The 17,413-nt window shown below is 36.8% G+C and overlaps 2 protein-coding genes across 4 annotated transcripts; one reads left to right on the forward strand and one right to left on the reverse strand.

Annotated features, from left to right (window-relative positions):
- Window positions 1-1,312: 1,312 nt before the first annotated feature.
- On the reverse strand, window positions 1,313-9,237 carry ca7 (carbonic anhydrase VII). The gene is made up of 7 exons (XM_077564537.1): window positions 9,075-9,237; window positions 7,951-8,148; window positions 5,444-5,562; window positions 5,120-5,215; window positions 4,898-4,960; window positions 4,663-4,818; window positions 1,313-2,111 (listed from the first exon to the last, which is right to left on the reverse strand). Exons 1-7 carry the CDS (start codon window positions 9,109-9,111, stop codon window positions 1,992-1,994), a joined length of 789 nt encoding a protein of 262 aa, XP_077420663.1. The 5' UTR covers window positions 9,112-9,237; the 3' UTR covers window positions 1,313-1,991.
- A 451-nt stretch (window positions 9,238-9,688) lies between these two features.
- Window positions 9,689-17,208, forward strand: nae1 (nedd8 activating enzyme E1 subunit 1). Of its 3 annotated transcripts, XM_077564755.1 has the most exons (21): window positions 9,689-9,798; window positions 10,216-10,319; window positions 10,409-10,469; window positions 10,550-10,580; window positions 10,705-10,776; window positions 10,899-10,978; window positions 11,243-11,352; window positions 11,543-11,652; window positions 11,728-11,790; window positions 11,870-11,933; window positions 12,019-12,110; window positions 12,235-12,294; window positions 12,985-13,118; window positions 13,317-13,392; window positions 14,155-14,194; window positions 14,359-14,445; window positions 15,242-15,334; window positions 15,433-15,547; window positions 15,658-15,707; window positions 15,783-15,897; window positions 16,323-17,208. In XM_077564755.1, exons 1-20 carry the CDS (start codon window positions 9,749-9,751, stop codon window positions 15,890-15,892), a joined length of 1,602 nt encoding a protein of 533 aa, XP_077420881.1. In that variant the 5' UTR covers window positions 9,689-9,748; the 3' UTR covers window positions 15,893-15,897; window positions 16,323-17,208. The 3 variants fall into 3 exon arrangements, with proteins under 3 accessions (XP_077420881.1, XP_077420879.1, XP_077420882.1); XM_077564753.1 differs by having other exon boundaries at window positions 15,783-17,208; XM_077564756.1 differs by having other exon boundaries at window positions 11,873-11,933; window positions 15,783-17,208.
- The last annotated feature ends 205 nt before the right edge of the window (window positions 17,209-17,413 follow it).

The raw sequence follows: 17,413 nt of genomic DNA on the forward strand, positions 1-17,413 counted from the left end.
TCCTTATTTATTAGCATGCTAACATATTTATTTTCATAGCCATCAGTATTTGGATGCTAAGGAAACCGATGCAAAAAAAAATAACATGGATTTATATAAATACACAATATAAAGAAGGTAAGGTCAAAAGTGATAGACAGTTTTGAAAATGACCCTGCCAGTTCAATTTGCTTCTGTTGATGGGTACGGTATCCAATTTGCATAAAACACAAGTCTGGCACTTAACCGGTACTAACTAATTAGTTAATCTTTGCAAAGGTGAACTAGACTCAACTGCATCCAAATAAAAACGGGGAGAGGCTGCCATCTACAGGATGACTCAAGTACGCAACAATAAATACAGTACAGTAGACTACTGTATAAGCCTTCCATTGAATGTTAAATGGAAAAAGGCCGTAATTATTCCAACAGGCAGCAAAATGTATAAATAAACTGTTCATTCACCAACTGATGACACGTTTTTTTTTTTTGCAGAGATTTTTCCAGATTCTGATTATTTTGATGATACGATTTTACGGTACCATAGATACGAAATCCCTGAATCCCTTGCAAAGGTAAGTTGAGAAATGTTGTTCTTAAACTGTTGGACTATCCAAATCATCACACAGTTGTTCAGAAAATGACGAAATGTTCCATTTATTTATTTATTTTTTTTTTAGAATTCCTCAACAGCTTTTTTTTTCTTTAAATGTGTTGCTGGCATCAAATTCAAAATGAGATAATATTCTAAAAAAAAACAAAAAAACAATAACGTTTCTCAGTTTGAACATTGAATATTAAAATTTTGCAGTGTGTTCAATTGAATGTAGGTTGAAATGAATATGCAAATCATTGTATTCCGTCTTTATTTGTTTTTACACAAAATGACATCTTCATTGGAATTGAGGTTTGTATTCATTTTTTCAAAACCCCGAATCAACACTGACTATTTAGTGACCTCCCTCGTAAAGAAATAAAGAAATTGATTTGATTTTATTTTTTAAACAATGGTTCATGACTTTCCCCAAGTTTCCCAATGAACACATTGAGTTAATAATTAACTGTGATTGTTGTCTAAATGCCCTGTAACAATCTGGCTACTAATTACCTGGAAAGCTCCCTTGGGGGCTTTCTCTAATCTGCAACGTTGAGTTTAAACATTTGCTTGAATGTTGTCATCCAACAAAAAAAAAGAAAAGAACAGAATGTACGCAGATACCAGGTACAAGGTGCAGGTGTTGCAATCTTAATAGCAGATTTTCATTTTTACTCAGTTCTCAGTATTTATGACACGAAATTAGTCCTCAGTAAAACAAAAGAAGCAACAATGAAACCGTTTTTGAAACATTTCATTTTAGCCAGCAAACATTGTACAGTATATATTGTATTTCAAACTAACACCACTCATAAAATAAGCTTTGAGGTCCCTTGTTCTCATGTACAATCTGGTCCAAAACTCTGTACACAATTAAGAAATTATTGTAAACACTGGTTTCACTGAAGTATAGATGACATTTTTAAAAAATAAAACTACAACATTGTACAGCCAAACGGAGCACTTAGCAGCACTAATCCAATTCCAGCTGCAGTTGGGATTGTTACAATGGAAATGATCACTGGCCACATGGATCATTTGACACCAGCTCATAAACAGCAGAAAGAAATTCAATGAAACCATGAAAACAAATATATACTGTACCGTGTACTTTACCACAAAACAAGACTTGGTAGCTTTCTGAGCTCCCGTTTGTTCTAACATTTGCAACATCAACGGAGTCTAAATTCAAACTTTTAATTCTTCATCAAGTCAAGTAATTCAAGTATTATTGTGCAATAAGTCCCTAAACACCCCTACAGTACTTATTTCTTTTGGCATTAAAGCTTACCAACGGAAACAAGTCATGCATGATTCGATTTCTCTGACAACTTGCCCTGAGTTAAAGTAAAAAGGAAAAAAATCATTCTGGTAATGTTGCATTCACGCTGTGTTTTTCTACGTCACAAGGTTTCCATTAATTGGACGAACGCACTTCCCGGTCTTTCAGGGGTTGGGGAGTCCTGTAGTTGTTTTCCATGTGTATCATTTGTTCCTCCTCCTCTCCGGTGAACAGAAGCATTCGGAATTTTCCCATCTGCAATACAGTTGAAATGGTTAGTCAAGCATCTTTTACAATGAACGTAACAGCATAATCCCCTCGCCTTAAGTATCGCTCTATCTTGCTATCTAAACAATACGGTTAATTAAATTCTGTGCAATATTTGTTTACAAAGTCCATGCAAAAAGAAAACGAACATGAGTCATCTCAATTCTTGTCATACCTGTTTTTGGCTCTTGGACCGAGTTGCATTTATTTACAGTTGGAAATGACTATTTTCTTAAACGATATTAGAGCAAAGCAGCAGTTTTTAGGACAGCATAGCTGTTTTTTTTGTTTTTGTGACTGTTTAGCTACAGCTGCAGTAACTATAGTCAGGGATGTGATTTGACCAAAGTGAAATTATCTGAAAATTTAGCCGGGGGTCTGGGGGCCGCTGGCACTCGCTCATGGGTTTTCCGTGTTTTTAAGTACTTTCAATGCACTCACATGACAAAGAAATAGACAAAACAACAGCATAAATTTTCAATGTATATTGAACTATCCCATATAAAATGGCAGTTTTAGTCAACTCAAAATCAGTCACATTCAAAAACATTGGACTGCCTTTGCTTTTAAAAACTATCACTGAGAATATCATCATATCTAACTAATGTGATTACTAAGTTAACACATAAATAATGTTGAAGAGTTCAAATTTCATGAACAAATAATTGTATCATGACCAAATGAAAAGTAACTCATATTAGAGCATACCACAAATGTCTTTGTTATAGCAGAAGATGTTATCTGTCGGTGTCATGTGCATACACAATGAAATACAAAAAAAATAAATAAAAATAAATCGGATTTTTTTTTTTTTTGGGGGGGGGGGGAGATAAAAAAAAAGCGGAATTCCGCGAATTAGCGGAAAAAATCACATCCCTGTATAGTGACACCTGGGATAGATTAAAAGATGCAGAATATAAACACCTCAGAATTTGTAACATCCTGAATCCAATACATTTGGTCAGCCATGATATTCTTCTATTACTTTATATTGTATTATACACACCAATAATAGCAGAGGCCCTGTGGCATAGGACAGTGTTTCTGGTACAGGGAAGTCATAAAATAAATTATTGCGCTGACCCTGCTCTGACCTTGCTTAAAACCCAGTCACCAAACACGTACATGTACATTCATCAACATAATCATCCAGGCAGGATCAATGGACTGAGACCTGAATCATAAATTCTAGGTTTCTGAGCTCACATCCTACTTTGAACCATACTGCGCACACAAATTCACAAAAAAACATGTTGGCTCCTCCCACAGGAATGGCGCAAGTAGAGATCAACCAAGTGGATGGTAGTCTTTATAAGGACAGCTCATAAGGACAGCTCATAAGGTCAGTCACGTAGTCGGCTTAAGGTATCAACGGCTTGGGTTTACCACACCTAAACTTTGTGATTATTTTCAGTGCTATAGGGGCCCGATGTTAACCCTATGACATAGCAACGCGACAAACTATGTTTCGCTGTTCAAATATAGCAAACTGCGATGGTGAATTGTAGTTTGCGCAGGACCCACCCTGCAGGGGCAAAGCAGATTTCACAACAGGCTGGTAAGATGTGGCATCCATTTGAATGCTCAATTCTTGGATGGCAGATCAATAAGAGCATGTTTGTGTAGTTGGTTTTTTTTTCAAAGTAAAAGTCGCTGTGTCATGTCAACATTAGTTTTTGTTAAAATGCAGAAATGAACAATTGGCAATAGTCTACAAATACTACTACAGTATATCATAATTATCTAATTTGGTATTTAATTTTTTTTCCAATTAAGTGAATCATGTGGTTCTGACTCCCATCACTTAACCCCCGGGCGTTATTTTATTTTGAAATGGCTTGGTCAGAACCAACAAATAGCCAAAAAATGGTCAAATAGCGCCCAGAGGTAAAGAGGAAGTCAACCCCCCAAATTTTTGGGGACAATAATATGTTCTATGCAGCCCCACTAGTCTAAATATGGCATTCTGGTTAATATTGCGTTAGTGGAATATGAGTTAAGCAGCAAAATCCAGCAGTTTTTATCCATCTCAGGGGGCGGCCATTTTGCCACTTGCTGTCGACTGAAGATGACATCAATGTTGCTCAGGGCTCAGGCAACGACCAATCAACAACACTGCAATAATGATGTCATCTGCAGGTGACAGTAAGTGGCAAAATGGCCGCCCCCATTGATGGATAAAAATGGCTGGATTTTGCTTCCTAACTCATATTCCACAAATGTAATATTAACCAGAATGTCATGTTTAGACGAGTGAGGTCACATATAACACACTACTGTCAAGCAATGTTTAAGGTTGACTTCCACTTGAACTCAATATTTATACAGCACTTTAAAACAACCACCGCTGTTTGCTTGAGATGGAACCCAGGGGCAGCAGATACAATGAAAACAGCAGAGGCCCCAGAATTGAACCCTGTGGAACACCAGACGTTTTAGCATGATAAGCAAAATAAGAAGAACGTTGGTATAGATGTAAGAAACCAGAGAGCTTCTGTCAACCATGTGCTGTCATTAGTGTGGTCACATGATCACGGACCTGCCTTTCTGATACAGTGATTGGCTCCTTCAGGACGATCCAGATGACACTTTCATGTAGTGGGGGTGTGGTCAGTGATCCAAGGTAGGTCCAGTAGTGGAGGCTGCTTGGTAGGAGGCACTTGGGGTTGAAACTTTTGAAATCTGTGACACTACCCTATGACCGACAACAAAAGCAAGCAATATATTTGTTTGACATTTTTGAAGCAGAACCAGCCAGAAACAAGCAAACTCACCTTAAACTTGACCATGTACAGTGCATCCGCTATCATGTGGAGCCATCTGTGTTCATCACCAGTCTTGCAACACAGAGAAAAAAAAAATCTAAGAACTAAAAAATATTATTACAGTTGAGTGTCATGATTGGAACAAGTTCTATTACACAAGCAACAACATTTTTTTTTCAAAGGAAATCTTACTTAACTAAAAGTGGATAAAACCCAAAATAAGTGTCTTACTTCTAAAAAGATGCCAAGGACAGCAAGTCCATCAGGAGCTGTTGCTGCCTCCCCGAATGTCTTGTACTTGACTGCATTCCAGTGAACCAAATGAAGCTGGAAGGATTATACAGACAGAATGGGAAGTGATAGACTGTAAATGTCCATAAACTTGAGAAATGCAAATTACAGTACAAAAAGATTTTGTAGTATCTAGAGTAGGATGGTTGACATTCTTGCCTTGCCAATTGTACACGTGTAATTGTTTGTGACCTTTGCAGGACCCTTTCATCCATATACCTGACAGCATTGCATCATATAAGGATTCATTTCTCAAAAACTGACCTCTGAAGCGTAGCTGTGACCCGCAACAGTGTGCTCAGAGCCACGGCAGCCTTTCCCGCCCCAGTGGAAGTGGAACTGTTTAAGTCTATACGGGTTGTCAAGCGGGCCTCCCTGGATCACTGCAAAAAGACAGGAGTCAACACTTTGTCAAAAAATCAGATACTCACTCTTTAGGATAGGATTTAAAACGAAAACAAAATGCACATGAGGTCAAATATCGCTGCGCTGGGTCAAAACGTTCTATTCCTGTCGACTGGCCAACATGGCCATTAATAAATGGAGCGATCGTGTGGCTGAACATTGCATTTCCGAGGGAAAGTTCAGACTTTACGTGTGGCAGGATCTTGGACTGCTGGGCATGGACATCCACACCATTCCAACCTGAATGTTATTCGGCTTGATGTCTCTGACATCCTTGTTATCTTGGCTGAAAGGACACAAGGGCCAGATACATCTAACAATGTACAGTTAGGCTAAATCTGTTCTATTATGATAAAATAAACCTACATGAGAGCAAGATAAATATTATTGTTGTCTAAGAAGTTCTTGACTGCATGTACATCTGAACTGGTAACATAGATATACAGTAATTTCTCCACCATGGCATGTGTTTACATTCCAGACCACCCCCACAATAAGTCAATTCCATCAATTATTACCTGAACTGCTTATCCCCACGAGGGTCAAGATACAGAAATACCCTATTCAGAATCAGATACGCCCTAGGTATGCTTTTATAGCTAACAAACTTAATTTGTCATTTCGTAATCCAGTATACTTCAATAATCATGCCCAATTTTAAAAAAATATTTAAAAAAATAAAATAAGATAAAATTTAAAAAGAGAGAGCAATAATGATGACATGTCAAATCGGTAAAATTACCGAATGAATACTGAGCTCTCCAGAAGAAAAAATAAATAAATAAATAAATTAAATAAATTAATTAAATAAATAAATAATAAAAAAATAAATTAAAAAAATAATAATCATGCCCAAAGATGTACATTACAAAATAAACATACAGTTGTCGCTTTCTGTAGGCGTAAAAAGCAGGATTGAAGAGGATTTGACAATAATTTTCAGCAAAAATTTGGCTGAGTTGAAATTCTTCCTGTTTTCATTCTTCTTCTTTCAAATTTACAGTGTCAAAACAAACAACTATTTAATCATTTAGTGGCAGAGAGTGGAATTACAGTTGTCGCTTTCTGTAGGCGTAAAAAGCAGGATTGAAGAGGATTTGACAATAATTTTCAGCAAAAATTTGGCTGAGTTGAAATTCTTCCTGTTTTCATTCTTCTTCTTTCAAATTTACAGTGTCAAAACAAACAACTATTTAATCATTTAGTGGCAGAGAGTGGAATTACACCCAAAATAAACGAAGTAGAAAAAATAATAATTTACAAATTTGAAAAAGAAAAAAGCGAGACTAAAATCACGGAACAGAAACATAACAGTTGATTTGAAACTACTTATACTAATTTTGTTATATTGATTATCACGATGACTTTGTATTTTATTATTGTCATTGTTTTCACAGAGGGGGACACGGTCCTGTCCTGGTGCAGACGACTACTTGAGATGATGTTTACGACACATGGATGCTCTGTGCCCAGCCTGAGTTCTTTTAGGCCATTATAGTATTATTTTTTAACTAGTATATATGTACAGGATCATTTTTTTTACCTGTATGCATGTGAGTGTTTGTATCCTTGTGGGCAAGTGGTTGTGGAATAGGTTGATTTTAACTCATGTTTTTTTTTGTGTGTTTGTATAAAAAGTGCATGTGAAGAATACTTTTAACAACAATGTAGAACGCGTTGAAGTAGAACGTTCACAACTAATTCAGCCACACCAGATAAACAAAGCCAGCCGGTTTAAGGGATTTGTACCACTCATTGATGCTGCTGAAAAACACTGTTGTTTTTTGCATGAAAACCACCCATAACTTATAAAGTCCTAGATTTCTGCAGTTATTGATGGTTATGATGGGGGTATACATATATGGTCCCACCCACAAAAAAAAAACGATAGGATTGGATCATAATAGCCACAGAGATCAGCTCCGCTTATTATACCTCTTTCCCACGAAACAGATACTGTACACTTAATCTGATTGGATTGACTTTAGACTGACCCGACTGCCTGGCTGACTGATTGGACTGACCTTCAACTGCAAACTGTGCACACATGCAAACGTTGTTTATGGTTAGTAGCAGCATACATATGTTTTTAAATTCTGACGCCGATGTGCACTTACTGTCTAAGAAACAATAAACAATACTTAAATTATCACCCAGCAAAATGATGAAATTCAATCGATTTATTTTATATGTCTGGAAAGGTTGAATAATGATAACTACGTTAGAGTAAAAGTATAGATTAGAAATGACAGAATCTTTGAGTTGACCAGGCTGTTAAGAAACCAAAAATAATGCCAGACTACTGTATGCGTTTGAACCTATTAAAAATGAACGAAAAAAATGAAAGAAATCAGCTGTTTTCTTACCTGAACGGTCATCTGAGTCATCGAAGTCGACCACAACAGAATGCCCGTTGTTGGAGATGTTAATGGAGGAGCAGTGATCATAGTTGAGGAGAATGGGTTCCAGGCTCGGGTCATATGAAACCTGCTGAGGCATGATATCGATGGGAGACTGCCTGTTTCCTTGGGCAACAGGGAAATCCTTGTGCCATACTGATGGACCTTTTCCGAAAGAAAGCACAAGCAAGCAAATAAAGCAATACAGTTTAGATATTCGGTGGTATTAAAAAACACAAAGTATTTCCCAGGTCACACATACGGCCTGCTGCATTCTTTCATTTGTCCCACCACCGAGCATTTACATTAACACGACCCCTATAATGTCTGTTGCTGTAATTTATTCGATTATTTAATGTGAGTTTTAAAAAAATAGTCAAATCAAAAATACATAGTATTTTCAATTGATTGTGTTAAATAATGGTTAGTTAATCATGATTAAATACCAATGGAATAAAGTTAAAAATATATATATACTGAACGCTTATTTTTTATTATTTATTTTTTATATTTTGACACAATTTTATTTATTTTACACATACATTATAACTTCTAATTTGTCCACAAATGATCTGGCCCACACCTCCATTTAAAAAATCAAATGTGGTCACACCGAGCGTAAAAACAAACCCCTGATCTGATGAGGTCAAATGCAAGAACTATCATAAAATTGCATTTACAAATGTAAAGTTCAGACTCGAACAACACGAGAGTGTTAACTGTCAATGTTTTTGTGTGATTCTGCAAATATGCTTTTCCTTTTAGCTATATGTATAACTATGTGGAAGGGACAAAATGCCTCTCCTCATTTTATTTTTATTGACATTCACATTTTAGTTCATGCAAATTAGAAAAACTCAGACTTGTAGACCATCACTATCCCGATAAGCAAAACAAGAACGTGCAAGAGAGATTCTGTTAAAATAGAACACAGTTCATCCCTTGGAGTGTAGCTAATCTCGGATTGAACCTAAACTGAATTGATCAACCTCAGCAACACAACGTGCCCCCGTCAAATAAATTCCATCGCACTGTCATCTGCGAACTCGAGCAACTACGGTAGGAAAGCAAATGATGCTCTGGCGTCTTACCGTTTTCTGTACCGTATCCCCAGCTACTGATCGGCATCTTGTGCTTTCAGGGTGCAAGATTACGTTGGGATCAGGTTTACATGTGGTGGGACTAGGATGAGTCGCTGGAGCTAATGATGAAGAAGATTTATAGTCACAGGCAGGAGGAGAGAAAGTTTTTTTCCCTCTCTCCTGTAGACGCCCCCTTCACGCCCACAAAATTGAGCCAACCACGCGCATGTTTGCTTTTACAGCCACCGACTATGAAATCCCTATTTTTAATTAACTCATCCATACAACGCGTATTGTACACATATAAATTATTATTATTATTATTATTATTATTAACGGGGTCTATTATGATGATTATCAATGTACATGGTACACTAGCGAAAAAGATATTTGACAGATACGCAATGAACAAATAAATACAAGACCCTTTTTGTTAGTGAATACAGAATACAGAGTTTGTGTTTAGAAATATTGTTATTCCCAATATTTGCTATGAATACGCCTTACCTCATTCTATAACATTTTTAAATCAATATTTCATTATAATTTATCATTAAAATCTAGTCGGTTTGATGTGCTGAAAATGCGAGTGTGAATCACATGGTGTGGAAATATGTGTCGAATCTGACGTAGCGAAAGCGGTTTCGCTTTTACCTAGCAGTGACAGATGCCAGACAGATACCATGGCAGCCACTAAAGCAGCCAAAGAACAGAAATACGACCGGCAACTCAGGTAATTCATATTTGAATTAGGTTGTAACATTATTTCCCAGTGGTTTCGATCTGCACAAAAACAACGGTGATACAGCAGCTCGGACATGAAGTGCTAGCATTAGCCGCGTTGCTACATGCAGCCCCGGCTAACATAAACTGTCGACTCTATTTACTATGAGCGCCATTGGTTGAGTTTAAAGTGCCCTTGATTGTTGTTTGTTTTCGCACTGTTTAGTAAGGTTGTTGTTACGTGATAGCATGATACATGTGTGTATAATGTGTTACTTTACTACTTCCATTTCCACTTCTTTCACTTGCTTATTGCTCTACTCAAAAAATGTGTCTCTCCTGTCCATTGCAGTCTAATTTTGTCTAATTTCTTTGTAGCAGTACCAAGTCAATTTGTTATAGTTGGACACATGTTGTGTGCTTGCAGGTTGTGGGGGGACCATGGTCAAGAAGCTCTTGAGAATGCCCATGTTTGCCTGATCAATGCGACAGCAACTGGGACTGAGATACTGAAAAACCTTGTGCTTCCTGGTAAAATGTTTCGGTGTTAATGATAAACAGCACTAGGAAATACTGACGTTTTCAATAAATAGAATAAGTAACCCACTTGTCTTCATCAGGTATTGGAGCGTTCACTATAGTTGATGGTCATACAGTTTCTGGGGAAGATGTAGGGCACAAGTAAGACAGATTTGAGCTTTTAGGTCTTACTACAGTATTTGTTTTTTGTCTGTTCATCACTATTTTATCTTGTTTTGCAGCTTTTTCCTAAGCCACAACAGCATTGGAAAGGTATATGTCTAATAAGTGTGTATACACAACTTCCCCAATGTTGAATCTTTTTGTTTACAGTTCTTGCATTTTTTTTATGCTTGCCATATGTCAGTCGGCCCTGACCTGATTGTTTATGTTGCAGAACAGAGCACAGGCTGCCACCGAGCTGCTCCAAGAGCTGAACACTGATGTATCGGGCAACTTTGTTGAGGAGGTTAGTGGATATTATAACACAAAGATAAATAATAGGAGGAAAAACAGTATGAGAAATGTTAACAATAATAATAATAAAAAATAACCGTTGTGATTTCACTCTTGTGTTGTCCCTATTTTTAGAGTCCTGACATGCTCTTGGACAACAATCCAGAGTTTTTCCATAGATTTACAATTGTTATTGGTGTGCAGTTGTCTGAAAGGTATGAAATGTAGTAACTATTTACCATTACTGCCCTTTAAATGTAATGAAAAAATGGTACAAGATCACTAAGTAGATTTTAGGACTGTGCAACAAAAGTTTTAAATGAACATATCTCTTTGAAATATTTTTGCAGGCCACGGCAGTGCCTAAAAAAATGATCATTGCATTTTTATTTTTTTATTGTTAAACCAGTAACATCCTTTTTTCTTTTTTTTTTTACTTAAACATTTGTTTCCCTTTTTTCTCTCCTGAAACTTATTAGCACGAGTCTGAGGCTAGGCTCAGTTTTGTGGAGTGCCTCAGTACCGTTCCTGATTTGTAAAACTTACGGCCTCATTGGCTACATGAGGCTGGTTGTGCAAGAGCACACAGGTTAGTAGCATTTGAGATACATGTATTAACACATGGACTTGTCACCTTTCAACACAAGTGTGATTTTGCAGTTCAGAGGCATAATGACATAAGATGAGTGATGTCTTATACTGTTAGCATAGTACTTCCTAACTCATCTGTGGCCTCTGCTTTATATTTTGTCGTGTTTACGTTTGACTTATCTCTGCAGTGATTGAGTCACACCCCGACAATGCTTTAGAGGATCTAAGGTTAGACCAGCCTTTTGCTGAATTCAAGAAGCACATTCATTCCTATGACCTTGAAAGCATGGACAAAAAGGTACGTATTTTTCATGACGGTGCACTTTTGTACTGCTTCGCTCAACTAATAGTGTTGTTTATATTTGCTGTGTAGGATCACAGTCACACACCTTGGATCGTCATCATTGCTAAATTTCTTGAAAAATGGCTCAGCGAGGTACAGTCCAATTCTTGAACAACACAGGTAGTTGTATTTGTAATGATGTGCAATTATTACATGTCCTTGTACTTTTTAGCAAGACTCCCAGCCACCCAGAAATTACAAGGAAAAAGAGGCCTTCAGACAGATTATACGGGAAGGTATTTGTGTGCAGTCTTTCACTTAGTGGAATCCCCCACCTGTGCATCTCTTACACATGTTTATAACTTCTGTGTTTTACTTTAGGAATTCTGAAGAATGAGAATGGTGCCCTTGAGGATGAAGAAAACTTTGAGGAAGCAATTAAGAATGTCAATACTGCTTTAAATCCAACCAAGGTGTCAGTTTGAATCACATACTATTACAAAGCATACCTATTTCACTTAAAAATAATCTTTATGGCAGCTTTCTTTAAGCTACAAACCTAAATATACAGATGCTACTTGTTTATTTTTTTTTTAGATCCCAAGTGCTATTAAAGATCTCTTCAATGATGATCAATGTAACAACATAACATCACAGGTTTGGGATTTTTTATCTTGCTTTTCACAGGGATGTGATTTTTCCGCTAATTCGCGGAATTCCGCTTTTTTTATCTCCCCCCCAAAAAAAAAAATATATATATATTTTTTTTTAGTAGTTCATTGTGTATGCACATGACTCCGACAGATAACATCTTCTGCTATAATAAAGACATTTGTGGTATGCTCTAATATGAGTTACTTTTCATTTGGTCATGATACAATTATTTGTTCATGAAATTTGAACTCTTCAACATTATTTATGTGTTAACTTAGTAATCACATTAGTTAGATATGATGATATTCTCAGTGATAGTTTTTAAAAGCAAAGACAGTCCAATGTTTTTGAATGTGACTGATTTTGAGTTGACTAAAACTGCCATTTTATATGGGATAGTTCAATATACATTGAAAATTTATGCTGTTGTTTTGTCTATTTCTTTGTCATGTGAGTGCATTGAAAGTACTTAAAAACACGGAAAGCCCATGAGCTCCGGGGGGCTTTGCCCCCCGTGTCCCCCCACCAGGGCACTGCCCTGGACCTAGCTGGGTGCCGGCGGCCCCCAGACCCCCGGCTAAATTTTCAGATAATTTCACTTTGGTCAAATCACATCCCTGTTTTCATAAATCATACAAACATTTATGTGTAAAAATGTAAGGTGGAACTCAATCCACTGGTATTTGTTGACAGACTTCGCCTTTTTGGGTTATGCTACGAGCTGTAAAGGAGTTTGTACACAATGAAGGCTGCGGCAGCCTTCCTGTACGGGGGACCATCCCAGACATGATCGCCGACTCCCAGAAGTTTATCAATCTTCAAAATGTGTAAGAAAATGAATGTATTCACAATATATGAGTCATTTTCATATAATTTGATCAGTAACGATAAAGACACTCACCAAGAACGTGGCAGCAATTTAAAACATGAAAACCTAATTGGCCAATAACTACGATCCAACAATTCATGCTTTGTATTTTCACATTTGCGTATGCGCTCCAGCTGAAATGAATGTTTTCCCACAGTTACAGGGAAAAGGCCTTACAGGATGCAGCGTCTGTTGGCAGATACGTTGAAAGTCTGGTGCAGTCTCTCGGGAAGGTATGCTATCGTCCTGTGTGAACCTACAGTTGCAAATAATAATAGGCACGATTCTCAGTAAAAACGCAGGGAGAAAATAACATAGCTCGGATTCCATTCACGTTCGTCTCAGTGCTGTTCGCAGTGGAGTAGCGTTCCCCTCCTGCAAACAGCCCTGTTATAAATACATTACATCAATAATATAAATTCCCCTTTTGTTTGCTTTTGCGTCAATGTCAAAGATAAATTATTAACTGCAGAAAGGTTATATGCTGTGTTCCAGATTATATTAGCTGGATCCGTTTTTATTCATTATCCTAAATAGTCAATGTGATTTAAAGTCAAAATAGTTTTGTCATTATCAACAATTTCATTTGATTTAATTGAGCAAAACTTTTTGTAAAATGACAAACAAATTTGTGTTCATAATTATTATGCATAAAAGTTAAAAAGAAAACAAATCGGTTGTAAAGAACAGCTGGTAAATAATCAGAGCATGCAGCCAATCCCGATATGGAAAAACTGATCATTTCACATGTTTACACTAATTAATGAACGCTGCAAGTAATACTTTCCATTCTTCTGCTGACACCCATTTACGGAATACATGGTGATGATTGACTGACTTTTGTAGATGATTGGTTGTTCATGCTATGCTTAAATTAGTATTCAGGCTTCTGCCCACAGAAACAGAATAAGCAATTTAAAAAAAAAAAAAAAGAATGACTTGGATGTCCAAATACTAATAATGTATTTAATTGGAGCTTTTTTTCCCCTTAACAGGCACCTGAAAGCATCTCTGAAAATGACATCAGACTCTTCTGTAAGCATCACTCACGTTTTGAGATCCAATATGTGTAGTGGTTACTGGTTTTAGCATGTTATCAAAATTCATTCAACTCAATATTTTGTGCAAGCACAGTTAAATGTTGACGTGGTTACGTCTGTTGAATATTCCTGCCTGTTGCCACGTGTGTTGTTGTCTAGGCAAGAATGCATCTTTCCTACGGGTGGTGCGCTGTCGGTCTCTAGCAGCGGAGTACAACGTGGATTCAGTCAACAGAGATGAAATCAGTACGTTGGAGACTCACTTCCCATATAGCTGTGATTCCTAGTCTCGCATGTGCCTTGAGAGATTATCAGTTGTGCTGCGGGAAAGTATCCAAATTCACTTTCAGTTAGATTAACAATAATAATAATAACTAGAAAAATGCCCGCGGAAATTTTGAATGGGACTGCTGACTCTTGCAAGGTGGAAAGACGCATGTATGTAGTACTTGTAGACATAGTAGTAGTAGTATAGTAGTAGCACTTCTAAAAAAGCAGTATTTAAATAGCAGTCCATTCAATTTAATAAAAAAAATATAATAATTAAAAAAATAATAATAATAATAATGTGGAGTTTTTTGAAAATGTATTTTTTTTTTTAAAATGTAAATGAGCTGAACAGTTTAAAATTCAAACGACTGGAATCGGTCAAGAAATGTGGAAGTTAACCATAATCAACATAAACTAAAAGTATCTTACTGTCCCTTTAAGAAACATGCACATTCACGCACACACATTGGAACTTTAACAATAATAATAACTACAAATATTGTATCTTTGCTCATCTAAGCCTTTGACACATTGTGACTGACAGAACAGTTCATTGCTTTTCCACTAGGTGGCAGAAAGTGCAGCTAATTTATGTATACTGTATTCACCTGTAGCTTTGTAGTTTGTAGTATGTAGTTTTTGTTTACATAAAATATGTTCTTTGGCTCATCATATGATGATGGTCATATCAGCTACTATTTTAAGTAACTGTAGTCCATTGTTGTTTGGTTTCATACATGGCAACATATTAAATATTATCGTTTCTCCGCAGCCTCGTGCATGGACAATCCCGATAGCGAGATGGTCTTCTACCTCATGCTTCGAGCCGTCGACCGATTCTACCAGCAGCACTCCCGCTACCCTGGTACAGTGCTTTGGAGGGTGTTATGTTAATTCAGTTTTGAATGATTCCTCTGGGTGGCAAATAAAAGGTGGACTATGTTTACATGTTGTGTTTTTCAGGAGTGTATAACTATCAAGTCGAAGAGGACATCAGCAAGCTGAAGCTGTGTGTCACCAGCCTACTGCAGGAGTACAACCTCAACGTCAACATTAAGGATGATTACGTGCACGAGTTGTAAGTCAGAGTTGCTGATTTATATCCTTATTGGATGGTTTTCTTTTTATATTGGGAAAGTGACATTAGTTGTGATGTTTTAAAATCTCTTCTCTTTTTTTTTTGTGTAGCTGTCGATATGGTGCAGCAGAGCCCCATACAGTTTCTGCATTTATGGGAGGTAATGTGTAAAGCTGACACGAAATGCATTATATGCCACCGTCATTTCTTTTTCATTAACATTGCATCTGTTCAGGTTCAGCTGCTCAGGAAGCCATAAAGATCATCAGCCACCAGTTTGTGCCGTTCAGCAACACATTCATCTACAATGCAATGTCACAGACCTCTGCTACTTTACTGCTTTGAGACAGGTACTCGTTATTAACTCATTCACAAAAACATATCATGGATTTAATTTTTTCTTGTTGCTGCTCTTCAGGATGCTTTTTTTTTTTTTTACTCAAATATCTGCACTTGAACATCATTTTGGCCAAACCGGTATTTAACATTTGGGAATACATTTTGGAGAACCTTTGTATATACATGGTGTAGATTGTAGAAAGTACTCTATCATTTACCATTTACAGTAGGTTACATAATAACTGTTTGATTGGATATTATACTAGTGTCACTGTTTCTATCTCTGTTGTGTGATTGAGGACGACTTTATTGTAAAAATAATTTATAGCTGCCAAACTTTCCTTATATTTTTCTTTAGTGCGTCAAAATATGCTCAGTTATTATGCATTACTGCGCAATACTTCAGTAATCCAATCTCAGCCACTCCTCTCTTTAGAAATGAAAGCGGGGTTAAATGTCCCTGGTCTTTGAGAACTTGATGGCTCAAATGATCTGCTCCTCAGCAAGCTCTGTCGAAGCCCGATGCCGACCTTGTTCATCAAATCAGGTGTGTTAGTGGCGTGAGATACTGAAAACAGGCAGGATTGTGTACTGCTGAAATAAAGCAACATGAGTGGTGTGCTGGCGTCAAAGCATTTGAGAGTTCTTGGATTTCAACACTAGATGGCACACTTCCGTTCGCCGGTTAGCATTCTGTTCAAACTCAATGGTCAGTTCATTAGGTACACTTAACAAGTGATCCATAGAACCCGAAGATGTATTTAAATTTTCTTTTAAACAGGTCATTGAGAAATTGCTATTGTTTCCCAGACTTTTGTAGAAAAGAGTCCAATGATTAATCCTTTAACATGCCATCGTTTTTTTTTTATCTTATTGAGACATGACTGAAATCATGTTTTATACATACAGTACATGGTTGCTGTCATTTTCGGTTATTGATGTCTGACTGTAATTTACTATCAAAATGGGAACAGTTACTCTGTTTATCATGTCTGCGTCATCGACTTTAAAAACAATGTGTCAAGTGTCATCATCAAGCTCCTTTATCAAACAGAAACAAGAGTACCAGTACTGGCTAATATTAGCTAGTAGCTACCAAACAAAGATCTGAATCAATTGTGTAGGATAATAAAACAACATCTATGTGTAACTTCATGGCCTCTTGAGTATAACGTTATTTTGCCAAACATACATTATAATGATTTGTAAGAGGAGTTATTGGATGTTTTGGTGTACTTCCCTTTATCACTTACTGTTTGTTCTGCTTCTCGTCAGCTCATGACACAAATAAAGTTGACTGTGCTGTCTAGCTGCTACATTTAGATTTTGTTATTATTGAAAATTTGCACCGGCAGATTAATTGGAAGGAGGGGGGGTCATCATATTTTGCACACAATTTAGCATTCAATAGATGTCCGTAATATTGCAAGATTTGAACAACAATCAAACAACGATTTGAACTACTAGAGATTAAGGGTGATTTTCTACAGCATTCATTATAAAGTAATCATAGTTAAAATATAATAA

Source organism: Vanacampus margaritifer, chromosome 4 (genome assembly GCF_051991255.1).
Source record: "Vanacampus margaritifer isolate UIUO_Vmar chromosome 4, RoL_Vmar_1.0, whole genome shotgun sequence".
In the NCBI taxonomy this organism is placed as follows: Eukaryota; Metazoa; Chordata; class Actinopteri; order Syngnathiformes; family Syngnathidae; genus Vanacampus; species Vanacampus margaritifer.